At 27.8% G+C, this 19,479-nt stretch overlaps 1 protein-coding gene across 3 annotated transcripts in view; it reads left to right on the top strand.

Moving 5' to 3' along the window:
• Nucleotides 1-15,363, top strand: part of LOC123271214 (protein mesh) — a 34,239-nt gene extending 18,876 nt beyond the window's left edge. Inside the window, exons 10-16 of one of the 3 annotated variants that reach the window (XM_044737474.1) lie at nucleotides 65-534; nucleotides 4,753-5,027; nucleotides 5,086-5,360; nucleotides 5,452-5,603; nucleotides 7,980-8,162; nucleotides 14,922-15,072; nucleotides 15,133-15,363. In XM_044737474.1, coding sequence (XP_044593409.1) covers nucleotides 65-534; nucleotides 4,753-5,027; nucleotides 5,086-5,360; nucleotides 5,452-5,603; nucleotides 7,980-8,162; nucleotides 14,922-15,072; nucleotides 15,133-15,232 — 1,606 coding nt within the window. In that variant the 3' untranslated portion in view covers nucleotides 15,233-15,363. Of the gene's footprint in view, nucleotides 1-64; nucleotides 535-4,752; nucleotides 5,028-5,085; nucleotides 5,361-5,451; nucleotides 5,604-7,979; nucleotides 8,163-10,047; nucleotides 11,143-14,921; nucleotides 15,073-15,132 lie in introns of those variants that run through there. The other 2 variants (XM_044737473.1, XM_044737475.1) reach the window with 2 other exon arrangements.
• Nucleotides 15,364-19,479: the final 4,116 nt, after the last annotated feature.

Here is a 19,479-nt window from a genome sequence, read left to right as displayed (position 1 = left end):
AAAAAAAATTGTTTTTATACGCTTTTATGGGATTAATAACGTGATATATAATTCAATCCAACAGCTTAGAAGGTTCAGAGCAGCAATGTTGTTACGACAAAAATGAATTCTTAATGTTATCATATGACCAGCAATGGGGATCTAAGCCACAACGTTCTCATAATCTTGGATATTTACCGTGGAATGAAGCCAACAAAGTACCAAGTCTTTCACACTGGTATCATGATGTCGTGCCTATGTACACTTGTTGTCTGTGGCAAGAAGAACAAGCAGTGGGCTGTGAAACATTGCGATTTGAGAGAAGACCATCTCAAGATTGTATTGCCTATCAATCACCTGCAGTCGCTGCGGTCTTTGGTGATCCTCATATTGTAACCTTTGACAACGTCGCCTACACATTTAACGGGAAAGGAGAGTTTGTTCTTGTACGGGTTAATAATGAAAAAGATAAATTAGATATACAAGGACGCTTCGAACAAGTTGGTAATAATTTTTATGGTGAAGTCCGCGGGACACAATTGACTTCAATTGCAGGTAATTTATTTTATAAAAATTTAGTTATTTATTTAAAAATTTTTTTAACAAATAAATTATGACAAAAAAAATTGACAAGTAGAAATTAAAAAAAATTATAAATTCAATTTTTTGAAAATATTTTTTTGGAATAAATTTGTTTGTTAAAAAAATTAAAAAATGGTAAAGTGACGGCTAATTTTATTGTCATTTTTATTTTTTATTATTTTAACCAAATATTAATGAGGCAGTATAAATTGATTTTAAAAATCTAGTAATTTAATTTTATATTAATTATCAATTTTTAATTATACTTTTTTTTTAAATGAAAAAAACATTAAAAATATTTTATATACTCCGCGCTATTTTTGAATTATCAATTAATAAAAAAAATTAAAAATATTTTTAGATAAAATTTAATTTGAAATTTCAGGAATAATTAAAATTTTTAAGTGGATTGATATCAAAGAGAAAAATCTAAAGAATAAATTTTTATAAAAAATTTATTTAGAAATTACCCTAAAAAAAAAATTTAAGCATAATTTTTTTTCGGTATTAAAATATTCTGTGGTTGAATTATTTGGAGTTACATCATAAGATTATTAAGATAAAGGAATCGAATATTGACCAGGCAGCATAATAATTTGATTTTAAAAAATCGAGTAATTTAATTTTACATTCAGTATGCAATTATCAATTTTTAATTATTCTTAAAAAATAAATTGGTGTTTTTTTCTTAGGATCAATAATTTCACCGTAATTTCAAAAGTAAGATTAATAATTATCGTAAAATTTGAACCTTTTATTTATGAATCTTAATTTTGGAATTACAACGAAAATATTTTTTTAAAAAATCATAAAAAAGCTTTTTTATATAAAATTAAATTTTAGAGGCTGGCAATAGCCTAGTCGGCTCGGTGCCCGCTTTTCGAAAGAGTGGGACCCGGGTTCGATCCCGGCACGCACCACTATTTTTCAGTGATTATAATTAAAAATATGTGCGCTACGTTGCCAACCTCTGAAAGTGGCAGAGATAGCCGGGCGGCACACGTCTGACTTGGGTGATCACCTATTTAAGCAACAACTTGAATGGGTGACCACTCTAGTCGGCGGTGATTAGCGCGAGGGATCTCTGCACACTAGGAGAGGGGCCTAATGCTCCAGTGGTCGATAAAGAAGAGTTTCTTATCAATCACTGTAGACTTAGCCCAGCTCTGACTGTACTATCATGGGTTTTCTCTGTGGTTTTCCCATGTTACTGTTCCAACAGCCTGAGAGGTGAGGATCAGGGCAAATACGGTACAGAAAGCACAAGTCGGTCCACAGCCGCAATATAAAACAGAGGAAGTGTTGGGTGGGACTTGCTGAGGTCCAATATAGAAGAAGAGCAAGGAAAGCGTAAATGCTAGGAGAAAGAGGGGAGATCAGCTTTGTAAAAACCGAGAAAGGTGAACGAGTAAAAAGCAATTCTTCTTCTTCTATAAAATTAAATTTTGAACAACTTTTATTTTATAAATTTTCGTATAAGACCAATATTTTCGCCGTAATATTAAACATTTGAACCATTTATTTTAAAATTCCAGCAAACATTTTGGCCCTAGTAATTATCAATTTTTAATTAGGGGAGGGGGGGGGGCAAAATGGGGTACTTAAAAAATCGTTATGATTTTAAGGACTTAAATACGCTGATTTTTTTCGTTTTCAGTCGTAATTAAAGAAAAATAATCAAATTTTAAGTTGCCGTAATGTCAAAAAGTTTGAAGAATTAGTCATTAGAACCTCGCCGAGTTTGGTAAACACATTAATGATCAATTTATAAAAAAATAAATTCTTCATATTCAATAAAAAAGTATTTGTCAAAACAATTATCGAAGATTAATTATCAATATTTTTGTTAGAAAAATTATGTTAATCATTGAAATAATACTCTAGTCAACAATTGGTGTTGTAAATTATCGAATGTACCTAATATTAGTATGGCTTCGGCCATTGATTTAAATATGAGTACTGAAGATGATATTGTATCAGAATACAGAACCACAACAATACTTCAATTATTAACAAGTCAGTGAATAGATTACCTAATTTCGAAGCTATTGTAGATTAAAAATAAAAGTTATTTATAAGTCTACCCATAGAGGAAAGTACCACGGGGCCTAGCTTGGCCCAGCCTTGGCTCAACTATGTAAAACTTGTAAGCCAGGCTTGGCCCAGTCCTGGTTGAAGTCTGGGATGATAACGATGGGCCAAGCCTGGTTACCAGGACTGGCCCACGCCTGGTTACCAGGGCTGAGCCATAGTTAATTTTCAAGTCTGGCCCATACCATTTGATAAAAAATGATAAAAAAGAATTATTGGAATGTTATTTTTTTATTTTATTTTGTAAGTAAAGTAAATTCAAACCTAACTGTTGCTAATTATAAGAAATAAAGTGTGAAAATCGTATCCGTTCTTCTAATCGAGATTCGAACCCGAGCCGCGCGCTTGCCAGACCGATAACTAACCCCTACACCGTACGACCGATAAGTTGATGCACATCTTATTATTCTGATAAGCTAAATCTATATAGTGACGAAGTGTGACGGTTTATTATTTATATAATTTATGTTATTTAATATTGTGTTTCGATGAAAATTAACTATTTTTTACAAATGTTTATTATAGTTAAAAAAAATGAAAGAGTCAAGTTGTTATATTACTTTAAACTTTGTACATCGTTCTGTATATTTTTAATATCTTATGATAAATTTTCATGTTTAAAATTATCAATATTAAAAATTCAACTGTAAATTATTATATTTTAACTTTTTTAAGACTACATCAATTTTGACGATATGCAATTGTCTTGGTTAAATAATAAATTTTAAATTTTAGAATTTGTTAGCAAATATTCGTTAAACAATAAATGTTTACTGTTTAAAATTCTATTACTTAATGATTTATTAAGTTTGAATTTCCCATTGAATGGCTAAGGCTAGGTTACCCAATTCTGGCTCAAGTCTTGGTTGCCATTCAACGCCCATGGCTACAAAGAAAAAAAAATTTACTTAAATCAAGTAAATAATTTTTAAGAATTTCATCTTCTTGATTTGAGTAGAAAAATTCTTAAACTAAGAAATTTTTCTCGATTTAAGTAAATTTTATTTAATTAAAGAATTTTTCGTTTTGATTGAAGACAATTAAACTCTTCAAAGTTATTTTCTTGGTTCAAGAATTTTTCTCTTGAATTAAGTTAATTTTTTTTTTCAGTGTAGGTTTCCCAATCTTGGCTAACCCTTGGGTAATCATTGTGGCTGTGACTGGGTGACCCAGTTCTGGCCCAGGCTCGGGTAATAATTGGGCCGACCAAGGCGTGGTTGCCCAGTCTTGGCCCAAGCTTGGGTCACCGATGAATCGCCAAGGCTAGGTTAGCCAGTCTTGGCACAAGCTTGCATAATTATTGGCATGGCCGAGGCTGGGTTAACCAGTCTTGGCCCACGCTTGGGTCGCCAATGAATGGCCAAGGCTGAGTTAGCCAGTCTTGGCCCAAGGTTGGGTAATCATTGGCATGGCTGAGGCTGGGTTAAACAGCCTGGCCCACGCATGGGCCAATACAGGTACGCCGAAGCTAGGTTTCCCAGTACTGGCCCAAGCCTGGCCCCTTTGTCAACTCTGGGGGTTTCCTGCATGGGTAGTAAGCATAGTACTACTAGTCAGTATTTTGAACATAGGCGGTCAATATTAAATGCGTAATGGTCAATATTCGGAGCAATCGGCTGTAACGTTAATTATTACAATTTAATATTTATTATTATGTATTTTACAAACAAAAGTATTAGAGTTTGTAAGATAAAACTATAAAATAAAGGAAAACACTCTCAGCTCATAAACTTTTCCAATAAATTTACAAATAATGTATTTATGTTAATTTTATCTTAACTGGTCAATATTTGGAGCCTTTATCCTAATGTAATTGAAATAAAGTTATTTTATTTGTGCGCGAGTGTGTTTTTTTTAATGATTTTTTTATGAGGCACTTTACCAGTGATTGAATTTTTGTTTTTATAAATTTTAAGTTTTAAAGCTCTATTTTAAAAAATTGAATAAATAAATAAACAATAATCAATAAAAAAAACTCACTAACTACTAAGCTTATACATTTATAATTTTTACATGACTAGAAAATTAATGCGCGTTATATTTATTTTATCTGTTTAATATTGAGAGCCTTTACACTAATTATTATTTATTTATTCTTAGCCAAAGGTAATGAAACTGTGACAATAGAAGTACGTGTACGACCACCCGTAGCACAATGGCGTTACCGTCTGGATGTTTTCGCTGATAGCAAGCGTGTTTATTTCGACAGACATTCGTTAAAATTCCAACACTTCCACGGTGTTGTTGTTTACACTCCAACGTATATTTTAAACCAAAGTGAAGTTATAATTATGTTTGATACGGGTGTTGGTATTGAAGTTGTTGAAAATCAGGGATTTATGTCTGCTCGTGTTTATTTACCTTGGACGTACATGGTAAGAATTTTTTTATTTTTTATTTAACTCATCATTTATTTACGATTGTAATTCACAGAACAAAACGCGTGGATTGTTCGGAAACTGGAGCAATGATATTCTGGATGAATTTACATTACCAGACGGCCGACAAGTACCGTATGGTAATTTAGATAACTTTGAAACGGTACATAAAGATTTTGCGATAAATTGGATCCTCGAAGATAAAATAGATCCTCTAAAAGGAAATTCATTGTTCGTACGTGAATTTGGACGGACTGCTAGTTATTTTTCAAATCGCACATTTGTTCCCGAGTGGAGACGCCGCCCTGAAGATTTTCTACCTGCAAATCGGTATATTTAGACTTTCAAATTAATTTTTCATTAACTTATCAGTAATTAATAAGATACCGAGTAATATAATGCAAGTGCTTGGTATTTTTAGATCAGTCGATGTAGAGCGCGCACGTGAATTATGCGGCGACTCTTATCAATGTCAGTATGACTATGCTATGACGCTTAATAGGGATCTTGCACATTTCACCAAAAATTATCATGATACTTTGACACAAATCAAAGCGATCAATTCCGGACGTAGTAAGTTTTATTATTATTTAAGGAGGTTCGAGCGTAACTTATGAGTCAAAAGAATGTTTAAATTTTTTTTTACTTTCAGTCTTACCAAAATTCGTCAAAATTCTTTATCCTAATTTAAAATAGTTAGAACAATTTAATAATTAATGATTTTTACTTATTTAATAAAGTAAAGTAATAAAATGAATTTCGTATTTATTACTTGCCGAATTGAATAAACAGATTTGGCAACAGCGCGTTTGATTATACTCATTACAGAAACGTGCATGAGTGTGTGAGTTAAATATTTCTCTCTCTGTATCTATATTTCTATCCTTTTCTTTTTTCTCAGCTGTTGACGCGACGTTGTCAAATCTTTATTCGAATAAATAGCTGACGATAAACCAGTCAAAAACATAAAATTAAACTTTAAATATTTCAAAAATTATATCGGTAATGTATTATTATTAAATTTTTTTTATATTTTACAATAATCCAAGTTTCTTATGTATAGTTTTTTATTCGTTAAAATTGGGAGATTAATATTGAAAAAAATAATTAAAGTCTCGACTAAAGTTTGTCCGCCATAACAGCCCGTGTATAAGGAGATGAAAAATGTGATCTTTGAAATTTAATATCTAAGTTACTAAACGGTGAATCTTTTTAAAATTTTGGGATTATATAAATGACGTATTTATTTATCCGTATACTTAATTTCAAAGCTCGAAGTTGGAATTTATTTTTCACATTAGATTCGCTCGAACCTTCTTAAGACAATAAAATTTTCAAAATTATTTTCTTGGTTCAAAAATTTTTCTCTTAAGGAAGTTCGAGCGTAAGTTGAGTCATAATAATGTAAAATTTTTTTTTTACTTTCAGTCTTCCCAATATTCGTCAAAATTCTTTATTTTAATTTAAAATAATTTAAACAATTTAAAAATTGATGATTTTTACTTATTTATTAAAATAAAGTAATAAAATGACTCGTATTTATTACTTGCCGGATTAAATAAACAGATTTGGCAACAGCGCGTTTGATTATACCCATTACAGAGAAGTGCATGAGCGTGTGAGTTAAATATTTATCTCTCTGTATCTATATTTCTATCCTTTTCTTTTTTCTCAGCTGTTGACGCGGCGTTGCCAAATCTTTATTCGAATAAATAGCTGACGATAAACCAGTCAAAAACATAAAATTAAACTTTAAATATTTCAAAAATTATATCGGTAATGTATTATTATTAAATTTTTTTTATATTTTACAATAATCCAAGTTTCTTGTATATAGTTTTTTATTCGTTAAAATTGGGAGGTTAATATTGAAAAAAATAATTAAAGTCTCGACTAAAGTTTGTCTGCCATAAGAGCCCGTGTATAAGGAGATGAAAAATGTGATCTTTGAAATTTAATATCTAAGTTACTAAACGGTGAATCTTTTTAAAATTTTGGGATTAGATAAATAACGTATTTATTTATACGTATACTTAATTTCAAAGCTCGAAGTTGGAATTTATTTTTCACATTAGATTCGCTCGAACCTTCTTAAGACAATAAAATTTTCAAAATTATTTTCTTGGTTCAAAAATTTTTCTCTTAAGGAAGTTCGAGCGTAAGTTGAGTCATAATAATGTAAAATTTTTTTTTTACTTTCAGTCTTCCCAATATTCGTCAAAATTCTTTATTTTAATTTAAAATAATTTAAACATTTTAAAAATTGATGATTTTTACTTATTTAATAAAATAAAGTAATAAAATGACTCGTATTTATTACTTGCCGGATTAAATAAACAGATTTGGCAACAGCGCGTTTGATTATACCCATTACAGAGAAGTGCATGAGCGTGTGAGTTAAATATTTATCTCTCTGTATCTATATTTCTATCCTTTTCTTTTTTCTCAGCTGTTGACGCGGCGTTGCCAAATCTTTATTCGAATAAATAGCTGACGATAAACCAGTCAAAAACATAAAATTAAACTTTAAATATTTCAAAAATTATATCGGTAATGTATTATTATTAAATTTTTTTTATATTTTACAATAATCCAAGTTTCTTGTGTATAGTTTTTTATTCGTTAAAATTGGGAGGTTAATATTGAAAAAAATAATTAAAGTCTCGACTAAAGTTTGTCCGCCATAAGAGCCCGTGTATAAGGAGATGAAAAATGTGATCTTTGAAATTTAATATCTAAGTTACTAAACGGTGAATCTTTTTAAATTTTTGGGATTAGATAAATAACGTATTTATTTATACGTATACTTAATTTCAAAGCTCAAAGTTGGAATTTATTTTTCACATTAGATTTTCTCGAACCTCCTTAAAGACACTAAATTTATCTTCTGCAAATTGCTATTGATCTGAATGTCTTGAAGCTTTCAATGATTAATGGATTTATTTATAGCTATTTCCTGTGGAGTACTTGAGACACCAAGATTTGGACGTAAAAGTAATTTCTTATTTATACCTGGTACTAAAGTTACATTTGAATGCAATCAAGACTTCGTGCTGATAGGCGATCAAAGGCGTACATGCATGCCAGACGGGCACTGGGATATTTCTGAGTACGGGTATACTGAGTGTCTTCGTAAGTATTTCATTTTATTGAATATAAATAGCTTATAAGGTAAAAGCCCCAATAGATGATCACGTACCAGTATATGATCACTCTATTCACAAATATAGGTATACAAATACATGGAGTGATCATATACTGGTACATGATCATATTGGGGCTTTTACCTTATGCTAAAAGCCGAATTATTGGAACTCCTTGCAAGTCAATTTCAATTATTTCATTATGTCAGTAGTTAATTATTTGAATATTCATTTTAATCGACAGTATCAATTATAATTGATAATAAAACGATGAATGAATATATCGCGTGTGAAAAGGTAAAAGGTTGCATCGCTACAGGTAATTACGGACTCGTGCTAGAATGGTGTACTGAAAAAATTTTTGTTTGCCATTTGTTTTGAAATCGTTTAAAACATAAAGATCCTGTAATAAAATTAACATGAAAAATATGTGTTGCAAACTCTATATTCAGGCTCGCGCTTGTGCGCGCAAATTAAACTCTAGTCTGTAAAAAAAAGTTGAGCATCTTTTGCTAAAAGGGCGGATTTCAAGACTTGCGCTTTTAGCTTTCAAGTAAGTACTAAGTGCCTAAAGCTAAAAGGGCGCATAAAGAAATTTAAGTTTTAATTTAAAATGTTTAAAAATCGTTTTACAAGAAAAGTTAGATCCAAAAAATTGTCAAGTACACGGAAAGAACAATATTACACTAGATAACATTCCAGATTATACTCAGTGACATCTGTAGTGAAAAGAAATTTCAGATAGTAATTAGTATAATCCAGATTATACTGAGTGATATCTGGATTATACTCATTGTAATCTTCCATTTCCCCTAGTAAAATCTCAGATTATACCGAACAAGATTTCACTAGATATAATTCCAGATTGTATCCTGCAGAATTTGGATTATACTCAATAGAATCTTAGATTATACCCAGTGATATCTCCGCGTCTTGTACACTATTTTTACATATCTTGTAATTTCAGTAATTATAACAGCCATAAAACATATTGTTACATAGCACCAAATATAAATGTTCACACAGTAATTAATGCACCGATTATATTTTTTTAATGTTCAATATACTGATGATTGACTATAATTCACAAATTGTAAACAGCACTTCACGCGCAGGCGCTAAAAAGAAAATGGTGCAGATATCACTGGGTATAATCTAAGATTCTACTGAATATAATCCAAATTCTACGGGATACAATCTCGGATTATATCCAGTGGAATCTTACGCGGTATAATCTGAGATTTCACTGGAGGAAATGGAAGATTACAATGAGCATAATTCAGATATCACTCAGTATAATCTAGATTATACTAGCTACTATCTTAAATTTTTTTTCACTACAGATGTCACTGAGTATAATCTAGAATATTATCAAGTGTAATCTTTTTCTTTCCGTGTATGCAAAGCTCAATTATTATAAAAAGGAGCAAAACGAAAACAATTGTTTAGTTTTGCAGTTAGTGAGTTTCTGAATATAAAATTTTGAAATAAACAACATTAATACAATCATGTATATTTTGTCATTTTTCTAAAAATATTTCTAATTTTAATTTTAAAAAAGTTTATAGTTAGAATGCGCCTCTTTGACAGCATTTTTTCAAATTTCAGGCTTTTGATAAAGCATTTTAATAAAAGGCTTAGAAAAAAAATTTAAAGGCCCTTTTAGCTTTAGATCATAAAATTTTCAAATATTCAAAACTAAAAGAGCGCATCATTAAAGACGTACGCGCTTTTAGCTTTCGAAAATCAATATTTGATTTTTATACGTCGAATATATGTCTACCAGTCGATTGGCGATAAAAAAAACTAATGCATTCTTTTACCTTTTGGCACGCGATATAGAAAATAAATTTAAAAAACCGTAAAACATATAGGTCAGATCGAGTATTCACAACGAACAGCCTGGACGACGATGGGTATCATAAGCGCGGTATTAATTCCAGCCATAGCTTTAATGGCCGCAGTATTCGTTTGCCTTAAAAAAAATTCAAACCAAGGAAGTTCTACGAAATCGTGGCGTTTTTCCGAACGATCTGCACTTGATAATGACTCATTTACGCGATCAGTGATACCACGTGATAGGCCAATTTCACCGGTTACACCGACTAGTGACTCGAGTACAATTACTAACACAAGTGCATGGAAACGCAGAAGTTATGACAGGGTTTATCACACACACGAACCATTACCCAATAGACCCGACATTGAATTTGAAGACAAAGATTGGGACCTTAAAGAACCTAGTTTAGTTAGTGGTGAAGATTCCACAGATAATAGAAAAACTGCCAGTCCCAGTAAAGAGAGCGATGTTTAGAAATAAATCGATTTATTTGATTAATTAATTGAAAATTATTTTAGTTTAATTAAGGGGTCATTCTGGTTCATGATCTTCATGATTTTTTTACACAGAAACTATTATAGATACTAACATAAAATTTATCCAGCTCAACAAATACACTCTTCAATAATACTAAAAATATCTAAATTTATTTTTTTTCTATTTTTTATTTGAATAAATAACGAATGAACGGAGCGACTTCAACAGTTGGTATGTCGCTGACCTACATGATAACTTGATAACGGCTCATCTAAAAAACAAAAACCAAAATTATTTACCTTCAATATATAAGTAGGCATTGCACGAGCGATGGAGATTAATTAATATTTGTTGATAAATAACAAAATGACGGACATTTAAAAGGAAATTGAAAAATGAAGCTTTTTTTCACTGTTTTTAGTCCTGAAAAAAAAGTAAAAATCAAAATTTTGATTTAGTTATAGCTGATGCAATAGCTACTACTATATAGAATATGTGGTTTGAATTTCATTAAGATCGGGTCAGTGGTTCCGGAGATATCATTTACGTAAACAAGAAAAACATAGTTCTGAGATAAACGCGTTTAAGGGAGTATTCTGGTTTAGAAGCTTGAATTGGAGGTAATTTTTTAAGTAAAAAAAAGCAATCAATATTTTTCCTATTCATTTTTTTAGAAGATATTTATTAATATTTCAAGATTACTGAGAAAAAAAAATTCAAAAATTCAAAATTCAAAAAGTTAGCACACAGAAAGAAAAATTTCTTGACTGGAAAACAAAATTCTTGGCTCAAGAAAATTTTCGGATGCTTGAAAAAAGACCGAAGTTGTGTTGGCCGAAGTAAAAATTTTTCTTTAAATTTTATTCTTGGTGGAAGTAATTTTTTCTTAATTCGAATCATCATAAATACTTGATACAATAAATTTTTATATTTAATCAAGATTTTTGGATACTTTAGGGAAGCAGCGCCACCTACTTTAGCTGAGAAAAAAATTTTCTCACCTTGAGAAAATTTTTCTCTCGAATATTTGATACCTATTTTATATTATTTTAGCGTGCAATTATACATATTGAGTGAAAAAAAAATGATTCAATATTATTTGATCTTCCCATTTGACATGTTAATCAATAAAAATATTAATGAAAATTTACTTCTATCGAAATATTTAATTTTTTGGAGCAAAAGAGAAATTTTCTCAAGACAAGAAAATTTACTTCTATCAAGAACAAAATTTTTTGGAGCAAGAGGCTGAATTTTCTCAAAACAAGAAGATTTTCTTGACTTAAATCAATTTTCTTGGATTAAGATTCGTATTTCTTAAAGCAAGAGAATTAATTTAGTTGTAATAAGCAAAATTTCTTGTGTCAAAAAAAAATTTTTTTTCGCTCTAGAAAATAATTAGGAAGAAAAATATTTTCTTGGCTCAAGTGAACTTTTTTTTCTGTGCAGCTATTAAAGTGGGGATTTCAAAAAATTTTCACGCGACCATACCCATGATTCCAACCCTCCTAGCAATCTTGGAAAAAAAAGATTATTAATTTAGAGTAATACCGCTACTGCACTAACTAAAAAAAAGTTGAAAAAAAAAAATTTTCACAAAATGGCTACTGCCTTAAAAAAAAAAAATTAATTTTCGTTCCACTTTTTTTGAGTTATCCAGATTTTTTAAAAATAGTAAATATTTAAATTTGGGTATGAGGATAGTTCATGCGATAGAAAAATTTATAAAGAAGACTTGCACCAAATTTCAAGTAATTCGGTTCAGTAGAACTTGAGAAATCGTGGGTATCGCTTTAAAAAAGACAGTTTTAAGAAAAATGCGTTTAAAGTTTCGCGTAAAGTTTCTAGCAGTCCAGTTCCGGCCGGGCTAGTTTGGATGTCGCGTCAACAAAACAACCATTTCTTCGAAAATAATTTGAATTTTCTAAAATCCTAAAGACATATTTTTAAAAAGTTAAGGGGGAACACCACTGTGATGATCGAAAAAAAGAGGTGATTTTCGGAAATTTTTTTGACAGAGAAAATAAAGGAATCTGGGGATCGGATTTTTATTATTTTATTAAGGGTACATTAAAGATTATTACCCTAAATTTTTATTAAATAATATTTAATTATTACAAAGTTATTAACAATCTCGTCGAGCCCTGGAGAAAATTTCCCCCTCCATGGTCGGTTCGATAACTCAAAAACGGATCATCTGAAAATAAAAACCTAGATTGCCTTTTAATCAGTAAGGATGTAGTTATCATTGCACATACGTAATTTTAAAAATTTTAATTTAAAAAAAAATGGCAACTAATTGAAAATTTTCTCACTATTCTTACTATTTTTTTTTGTTTTAACCCGGCTAAAAAAATCTTTAAGGTATTACCCTTGCGACTTCCGTCGTCAAAAGTTTATGCTAGAGTGTACGGTACACATACCGAATAGTCATTATTGACAAGCCTAAAACTTTTTGCTGTTTATGTACTTATTTCAACCAATCACAAACGAGAAACTGATCGTTTGAAAAGTCTGGCAACACTGCGTGAGCGTCAATATATTTTATAGTGGTGATACTGTAGTGTTTTGGATCAACTGTAGACTAACTTCTGTTTTGATACATGCGTTTATTTATTTATTTACTAACATTTATTTGGAAATATAGTAACAATGTCTGAAAAATCGACTTATAAAAGACGATTCATGAAAAAAAGTCCTTGAAAAACGACAGAAATCTCTAGCACATATGCAAATAACTATACAAATAACAAATAGAAAAAAAATAATTGACAATATTGTTTTGTTTTTTCAGAAAAATAAGTAATTAAATTTTTGTGTTTATATGTATTAACTAATTTTAAATTTAAGTATTTTTTATTATTTCATCTGACTATTATTTTTATAACTTATGAAAGATTAATATATATTATTATATTAAAATTGTTAACTTTTTGAATTTTTAATAAATATAAAAAAAAATTAAAATTAATTCAGCCGACATTTAAAAATTTTTATAAATTTTTTTTATTGAAAAAATGATTACAAAAAAATAAAAAAAAATTTCACTTGAAAAAAACTTCAAAAACTGTAAATACAATATAAAAAAAAATTTTTTTTTTCTTATTTAATTATTAAAAAAAAAATCAAAAAATTAAAAATGTCGACTAACTTTAGTATCATAAAAAAATACTCATTTTCATAAAATAATCATAGTTTTTTTTTAAATAAATAAAATTAATAACTATAATATTACACCTAACGTAAATTAAACTTTTCAAATTTGTCAGCGCATGCGCATCTCATACTTCTTTCGCGGCTCACAAAACTTGCGCTGTTGCCACAGCTTTATTAACGTATCCCCTCCTCGGTTAAAGTCTGGTAAATTTTTCATTACTTATTAATAAATATCTCTGAAACTGTGTGGTAATTATCAATTAATTTTTTTTTTTTAAATTGTTAAGTTGTTAGTTAACGTTACTCTAGTTTTTTAAAAAGATCCTAAGAAAAGTTTCTAAGATATAAAAATGTTTGTAGGTAAATTTTTCGATATCCCGTATACTGTAATGTATAAGAGCGTTCAAAACTCAAACTTTGAAATTAAATATCTCGGAAACTAGTTGGTCAAAAATTCTCAAATTGCGCCAATCGACGCAGAATTATATGAACATTAATCTGCCAAAATTAAAAAAAAATCCTAAGAAAACGACTTTGGCGAGGGTACTACCTTAAAATAAAAATTTTTTAAATTCCGTACTTGCGACGATAACTACATCCTTATTGATTAAAAAGCAATTTGGGTTTCTATTTTCAGATGATCTGTTTTTTTCGATCGTCACAGTGGTGTTCCCTCTTAAGCTTTGAAAATATGAAAAAAAAATTAATTTTTTCAAATTCCTAGACCAGAATTCCCCCTTAAAGTTTTCTTAATTAAAAAAAAATCCTAAGCAAAGAAAATCAGTGACACTGGCACCATAAAAAATTTCTTCAGCTCTTTCAAAAATTTGATTTTCTTCCACTCGAACATCACAATACTTTTACATACATGTACTTTCGAAAAATATTTAAAAAAAAATTTTTTTTTTAAGTTACAAACCAGAATGACCCTTTGAGCTTTTTTTTACTCTGTGGAATAGAAATATTTTTAATAATTTTGTAATCATAATAATATTATAAATTTAATTGTATTTTTTTTGTAAAACATTTTTTTAATAATAAAGAAAATTTTTTATATTTAAATATATGCTACGGAAATTTTCTATTCCACAAAGTAGAGTATTATTGATAAACTAATGGATATTAATGACAAAAAAAATAAAAAATGCTAATTATTGTGGAATGGAAATTTCTTAATGCATTTGTGAAATTTTCATTCCCCTCTTAAATATATTATAATTAGATATTATAGGTACCACTTATAAATGAATAATATTAATGAATATTATACAATAGGTCACCAGGAATATAGTTCACGACAAGCTGGTGTTACGACTGGTATAATATTAGGTTGTTTAATTCCGATTATAATGATAATAATTTGTGTTGCGTTCAGAGCCCTGCAAAGTCGTAAGAAAGAACGCGAATCACAGGAATCACAGATGAGGTATTATTAAATATTATAATTTTTTTAATTATTATTATTTAACTCAATAATTTGTTATAGATCACGTATCACTGAGTTACAGAGGATAAGGAAAATTGATGATGATATTAATGAATCATCGACAACCCCAACAGAAATTAGAGCAACAGAAATTAATTAAATATCACTAGGGAGTTTGGTACATATTTAGCTTTTGTAACTCGTAGACAGTCTAGATGAATAATTAAGCTTCGTAAATGAAATTTAAAAACTTAATTATTCAAAGAATTATAAATAGTTTATAAAAAGAAATATAAATTGTAAGTATAGAAAATTAATAGTAATATTATATGAGCTTATAATTTATTTTGCACTATAATTTTTTGTTATTATATCTATTTTTTTTTTTTTTTATTAAATATACTTAATTTTTTTATTTATAATTAAAAATTTTATTTTATAACGTTTTTATAATAAATTTGTAAGTAAAAATAATTTTAAAAAATAAATTCTTATTTTTTTTTTTATTAATCCGCGAGCACTTTGGTCTTAAAATTTGTTTGATAATTTTTATAACATAAATTATTAGAAAAAAAAAAATATATATAAAAAAATTCTACTCATAAATTTTTGAAATTTTTTTCATTATAAATTTATTGTTACTAGCAACCTTGCAGTCACTATGTGACTGCCGTGACTTGTGAACTATAAATAAATAAAATTTTCCTTTATTTAATAATAACTTTTGTTAAATTACACTGTGCTTTTTTAAATATTGACATTTTTAAAGATATAATAAGTTCATCTCGATGTTACACACATCAAGAGCTTTCATTTGAGTACCCACATGCACTTTTCATATATTTTTCATATATACATATATATATATGTATATATAAATATATGAATGTATGATAAACTAATGTGGGTACTTAAATGAAAGGTCTTGATGAGTGTAATGTTGGGGTGAGCTTATATCTTAAAAAATATCAATAGTTCACAAGAAATTTGTTAAATTGCATTGTACTTTCTTAAATATTGACATTTTTAATAATAGAAGCTCATCTTGATGTTACACTCATCAAGAGCTTTCGTTTGAGTACCCACATGCACTTTTAATATATATATATATATATATATATATATATATATATATATATATATATATATAATATTTAAAATATATGAAAAATTGATGTGGGTACTCAAATGAAAGGTCTCGATGAGTGTAACATCAGGATGAGCTTATATCTTTAAAAATGTCAATCGTTCACAAGACACAAGGTCATTTCTTAATTATGTATCTAGAGATAGAGCATTTTCGAATGCAGCCTAAATACTTATCATCATAAATTGACTATCGGTGAGAATGATATGAAACCTTGAAAAGGCACAAATTCATATCAAGACCTTTTAAATGACACTAAATTTCACTAAAAAAACCGATTCTATCGTATGATTATCCTGGACAGAAAATTTTTCTTATTCTTTTAATAATATAAAGAACAAAAATTTTTGACTTTTTTTTATTAATTAAATTAGAAGTAAAAACATATTTTTAAAAAATTGCACGCATAGTTTTTTAAATTTTCTACATGTGAAATTTTTTCTTTTAATATTTTTTTTAATAAAAAAAATTACAAAAATTTTGAGATGTCGGCAAATTTAATTTTCATTTTTTGTTATAACACGCATGGTAAAGAATTAAAAATTATTAAAGAAATATTTTTTAAAAATTGGACTTGTATTTTTTTTTTTTCAATTCTAAAGGTGAAATTTTCTAAAAAATTTCATTTATAATTATTTAACTGCAAAAAAAAAAATTTTTAACGTTTAATGTGAATAAATTTTGCCGATAAAATTATAAAAATATTGTCTAAATTTGAACTTACCTTCGGGTATCTCATATCCAGTGTGCTAATTGAATTTTTATTGAGTTATTTATTTTCAGTAGAGCGATATATAGCTTACAACTAACTTTTCAATTAATCGAAGTCTAAAATAATATACGTAAGTACTAGATTAGATTACTAGTTCATCAAAAATTACACAGTGATATTTTTGATCATATTTAATAATAGTTATTTCTGCAACGTGTAAAATTGTCTGTTGAAATGTTCTTAATTTTTTAGAGCGCTGCTAAATTTACAAAATAATTCAATAAAAATTTAATTCAAAATTATTATTTACGAGCAATTCCACTGACGGATAATTATAGATAAGAAATTATATTTAAATTAACATATATCTGTCATGTTTTATAATAATAAAGTTAGCTGACATTTTTTATTATTTGATTTTGTTTAATTGATTAAATTAGAACTAAAACAATTTTTTATTAATTTTATTCTACAAATAATTATAAAAATTAAGTTAGCTGACATCTAGAAATTTTTAGAATTTTTTTTTATTGAAAAAATCATTACAAAAAAAAAATTTTCATTTGTAAAAAAATTGAAAAACTATAAGTGCAATTTTTAAAAAATATTTTTAGTTCTAATTTCATACCGGTTTAAAAAAAATCGTCTTAAAATTGTCGTTTGTTTAAGATCTTAAACGTGACACAAACCAAGACTTTTTTAAGACTCTTTTAAGACGTCAAAAAAAAAAAAAATTCCAAGAGCAGATTTTTGAAAATTTGGTTCTCGAATTTGTTGTGAAAAATAATTTTTAGAGAAATTTTTTAGACGATTTTACGACTTTCTAACTGGAATATTTTTGAGTAAGATGTTTTTAAATTGAATTTAAAATTGTTAAAAAATTATTATCCGACAATTTTAAGACTTTTTTAAAACGTTCCGTTTTAATGTTCCGGGGCTCTGTCACTGTTAGCTCATCTTAAAATAGTCTCTAAATTTTTTTTTAAGACTAATTTAAGATCATTTTATGACAATTTAAAGATGCTCCATAATAATTTTCCGGAGCCGTCATTGTGATATCACCTTAAAATAGCCTAGAAATTTTTTAATAATTTTTTTAAGACTATTTTAAGATTTTTTTCAGACTATTAAAAAATTTTTTAAAAACTATTTAAAGACGCTCCATAATTATGTTCCGAAGCTCTGTTGCTGTGAGTTTATCTTAAAATAGTCTAAGAATTTTTTTTAGACTCTTTTAAGATCATTTTAAGACTATTTAACGACGCTCTATAATAATTTTTCGGAGCTGTCGCTGTGATATCATCTTGATATAGTCTGAAAATTTTTTGATGATTTTTTTAAGACTATTTTAAGATTTTAAGATAGTCTTAAGATAAGATTTTAAGATAGTCTTAAAATAATTTTTAAAGTCTTAAAAAAATCGTAAAATAGACAAAAAAAATTTGACGACAGAGCTCCAGAACATAATTATAGAGCGTCTTTAAATAGTCTTTAAAAAATCTTAAAATAGTCTTAAAAAAATCTTAAAATCAAATGGAAAAAATTTTGAAACAGTCTTAAAAATTTTTTTTAAATTATTAAAAAATTTCTAGGCTATTTTAAGGTGATATCACAATGACAGCTCCGAAAAATTATTATGGAGCGTCTTTAAACTGTCTTAAAATGATCTTAAATTAGTCTAAAAAAAAATTTAGAGACTATTTTAAGATGAGCTAACAGCGACAGAGCCCCGGAACATTAAAACGGAACGTTTTAAAAAAGTCTTAAAATTGTCGGATGATAATTTTTTAACAATTTTAAATTCAATTTATAAACATCTTACGCAAAAATATTGCACTTAAAAAGTCGTAAAATCATCTAAAAATTAATTTTCACAACAAATTCGAGAACCAAATTTTCAAAAATCTGCTTTTGGAATTTTTTTTTGGCATCTTAAAAGAGTCTAAAAATAGTCTTGGTTTGTGTCACGTTTAAGATCTTAAAAATAATAGTTTAAAAAAACTAAAAACACGCTTTTTATAGAAAACCAAACTAAAAAATAGAAAATAAATTTAAATTAAGAATAGTGTTAAAAATTTCAATAAATATAAATTAATAATAGTGTAAATAAAAAAAATGTATTTTATTTAAAAAAAAGCGTGAGGTGCATGGTGTCAATAGTTATAAATATTTTATTGACAGATATGAGTAGAGTGATTATCATTTTGATAATATCTTAAAAAGCACCCCACGCTTTTTTTTAAATAAAATACATTTTTTTTTATTTACACTATTATTAATTTATATTTATTGAAATTTTTAACACTATTCTTAATTTAAATTTATTTTCTATTTTTTAGTTTGGTTTTCTATAAAAGCGTGTTTAGTTTTTTAAACTATTATTTATTTTTACTTTTTAGTTTGGTTTATTTATAAAAGCGTGATTTTTTAGTTTTTTTAAACTATTATTTGTTGATTATCAAAAATATTCAGGCGCGCAAATTACCCACGGAGAGTTACATACTGACATACTGACAAACTGACATACAAGTGAAGCTAATAAAAAATA

The sequence above is a fragment of the Cotesia glomerata genome, linkage group LG9 (assembly GCF_020080835.1).
Source record: "Cotesia glomerata isolate CgM1 linkage group LG9, MPM_Cglom_v2.3, whole genome shotgun sequence".
Classification (NCBI taxonomy): domain Eukaryota; kingdom Metazoa; phylum Arthropoda; class Insecta; order Hymenoptera; family Braconidae; genus Cotesia; species Cotesia glomerata.
The sequence above is the reverse complement of the archived record's forward strand: the minus strand, read 5'-3'. Positions and strand labels throughout refer to the sequence as shown.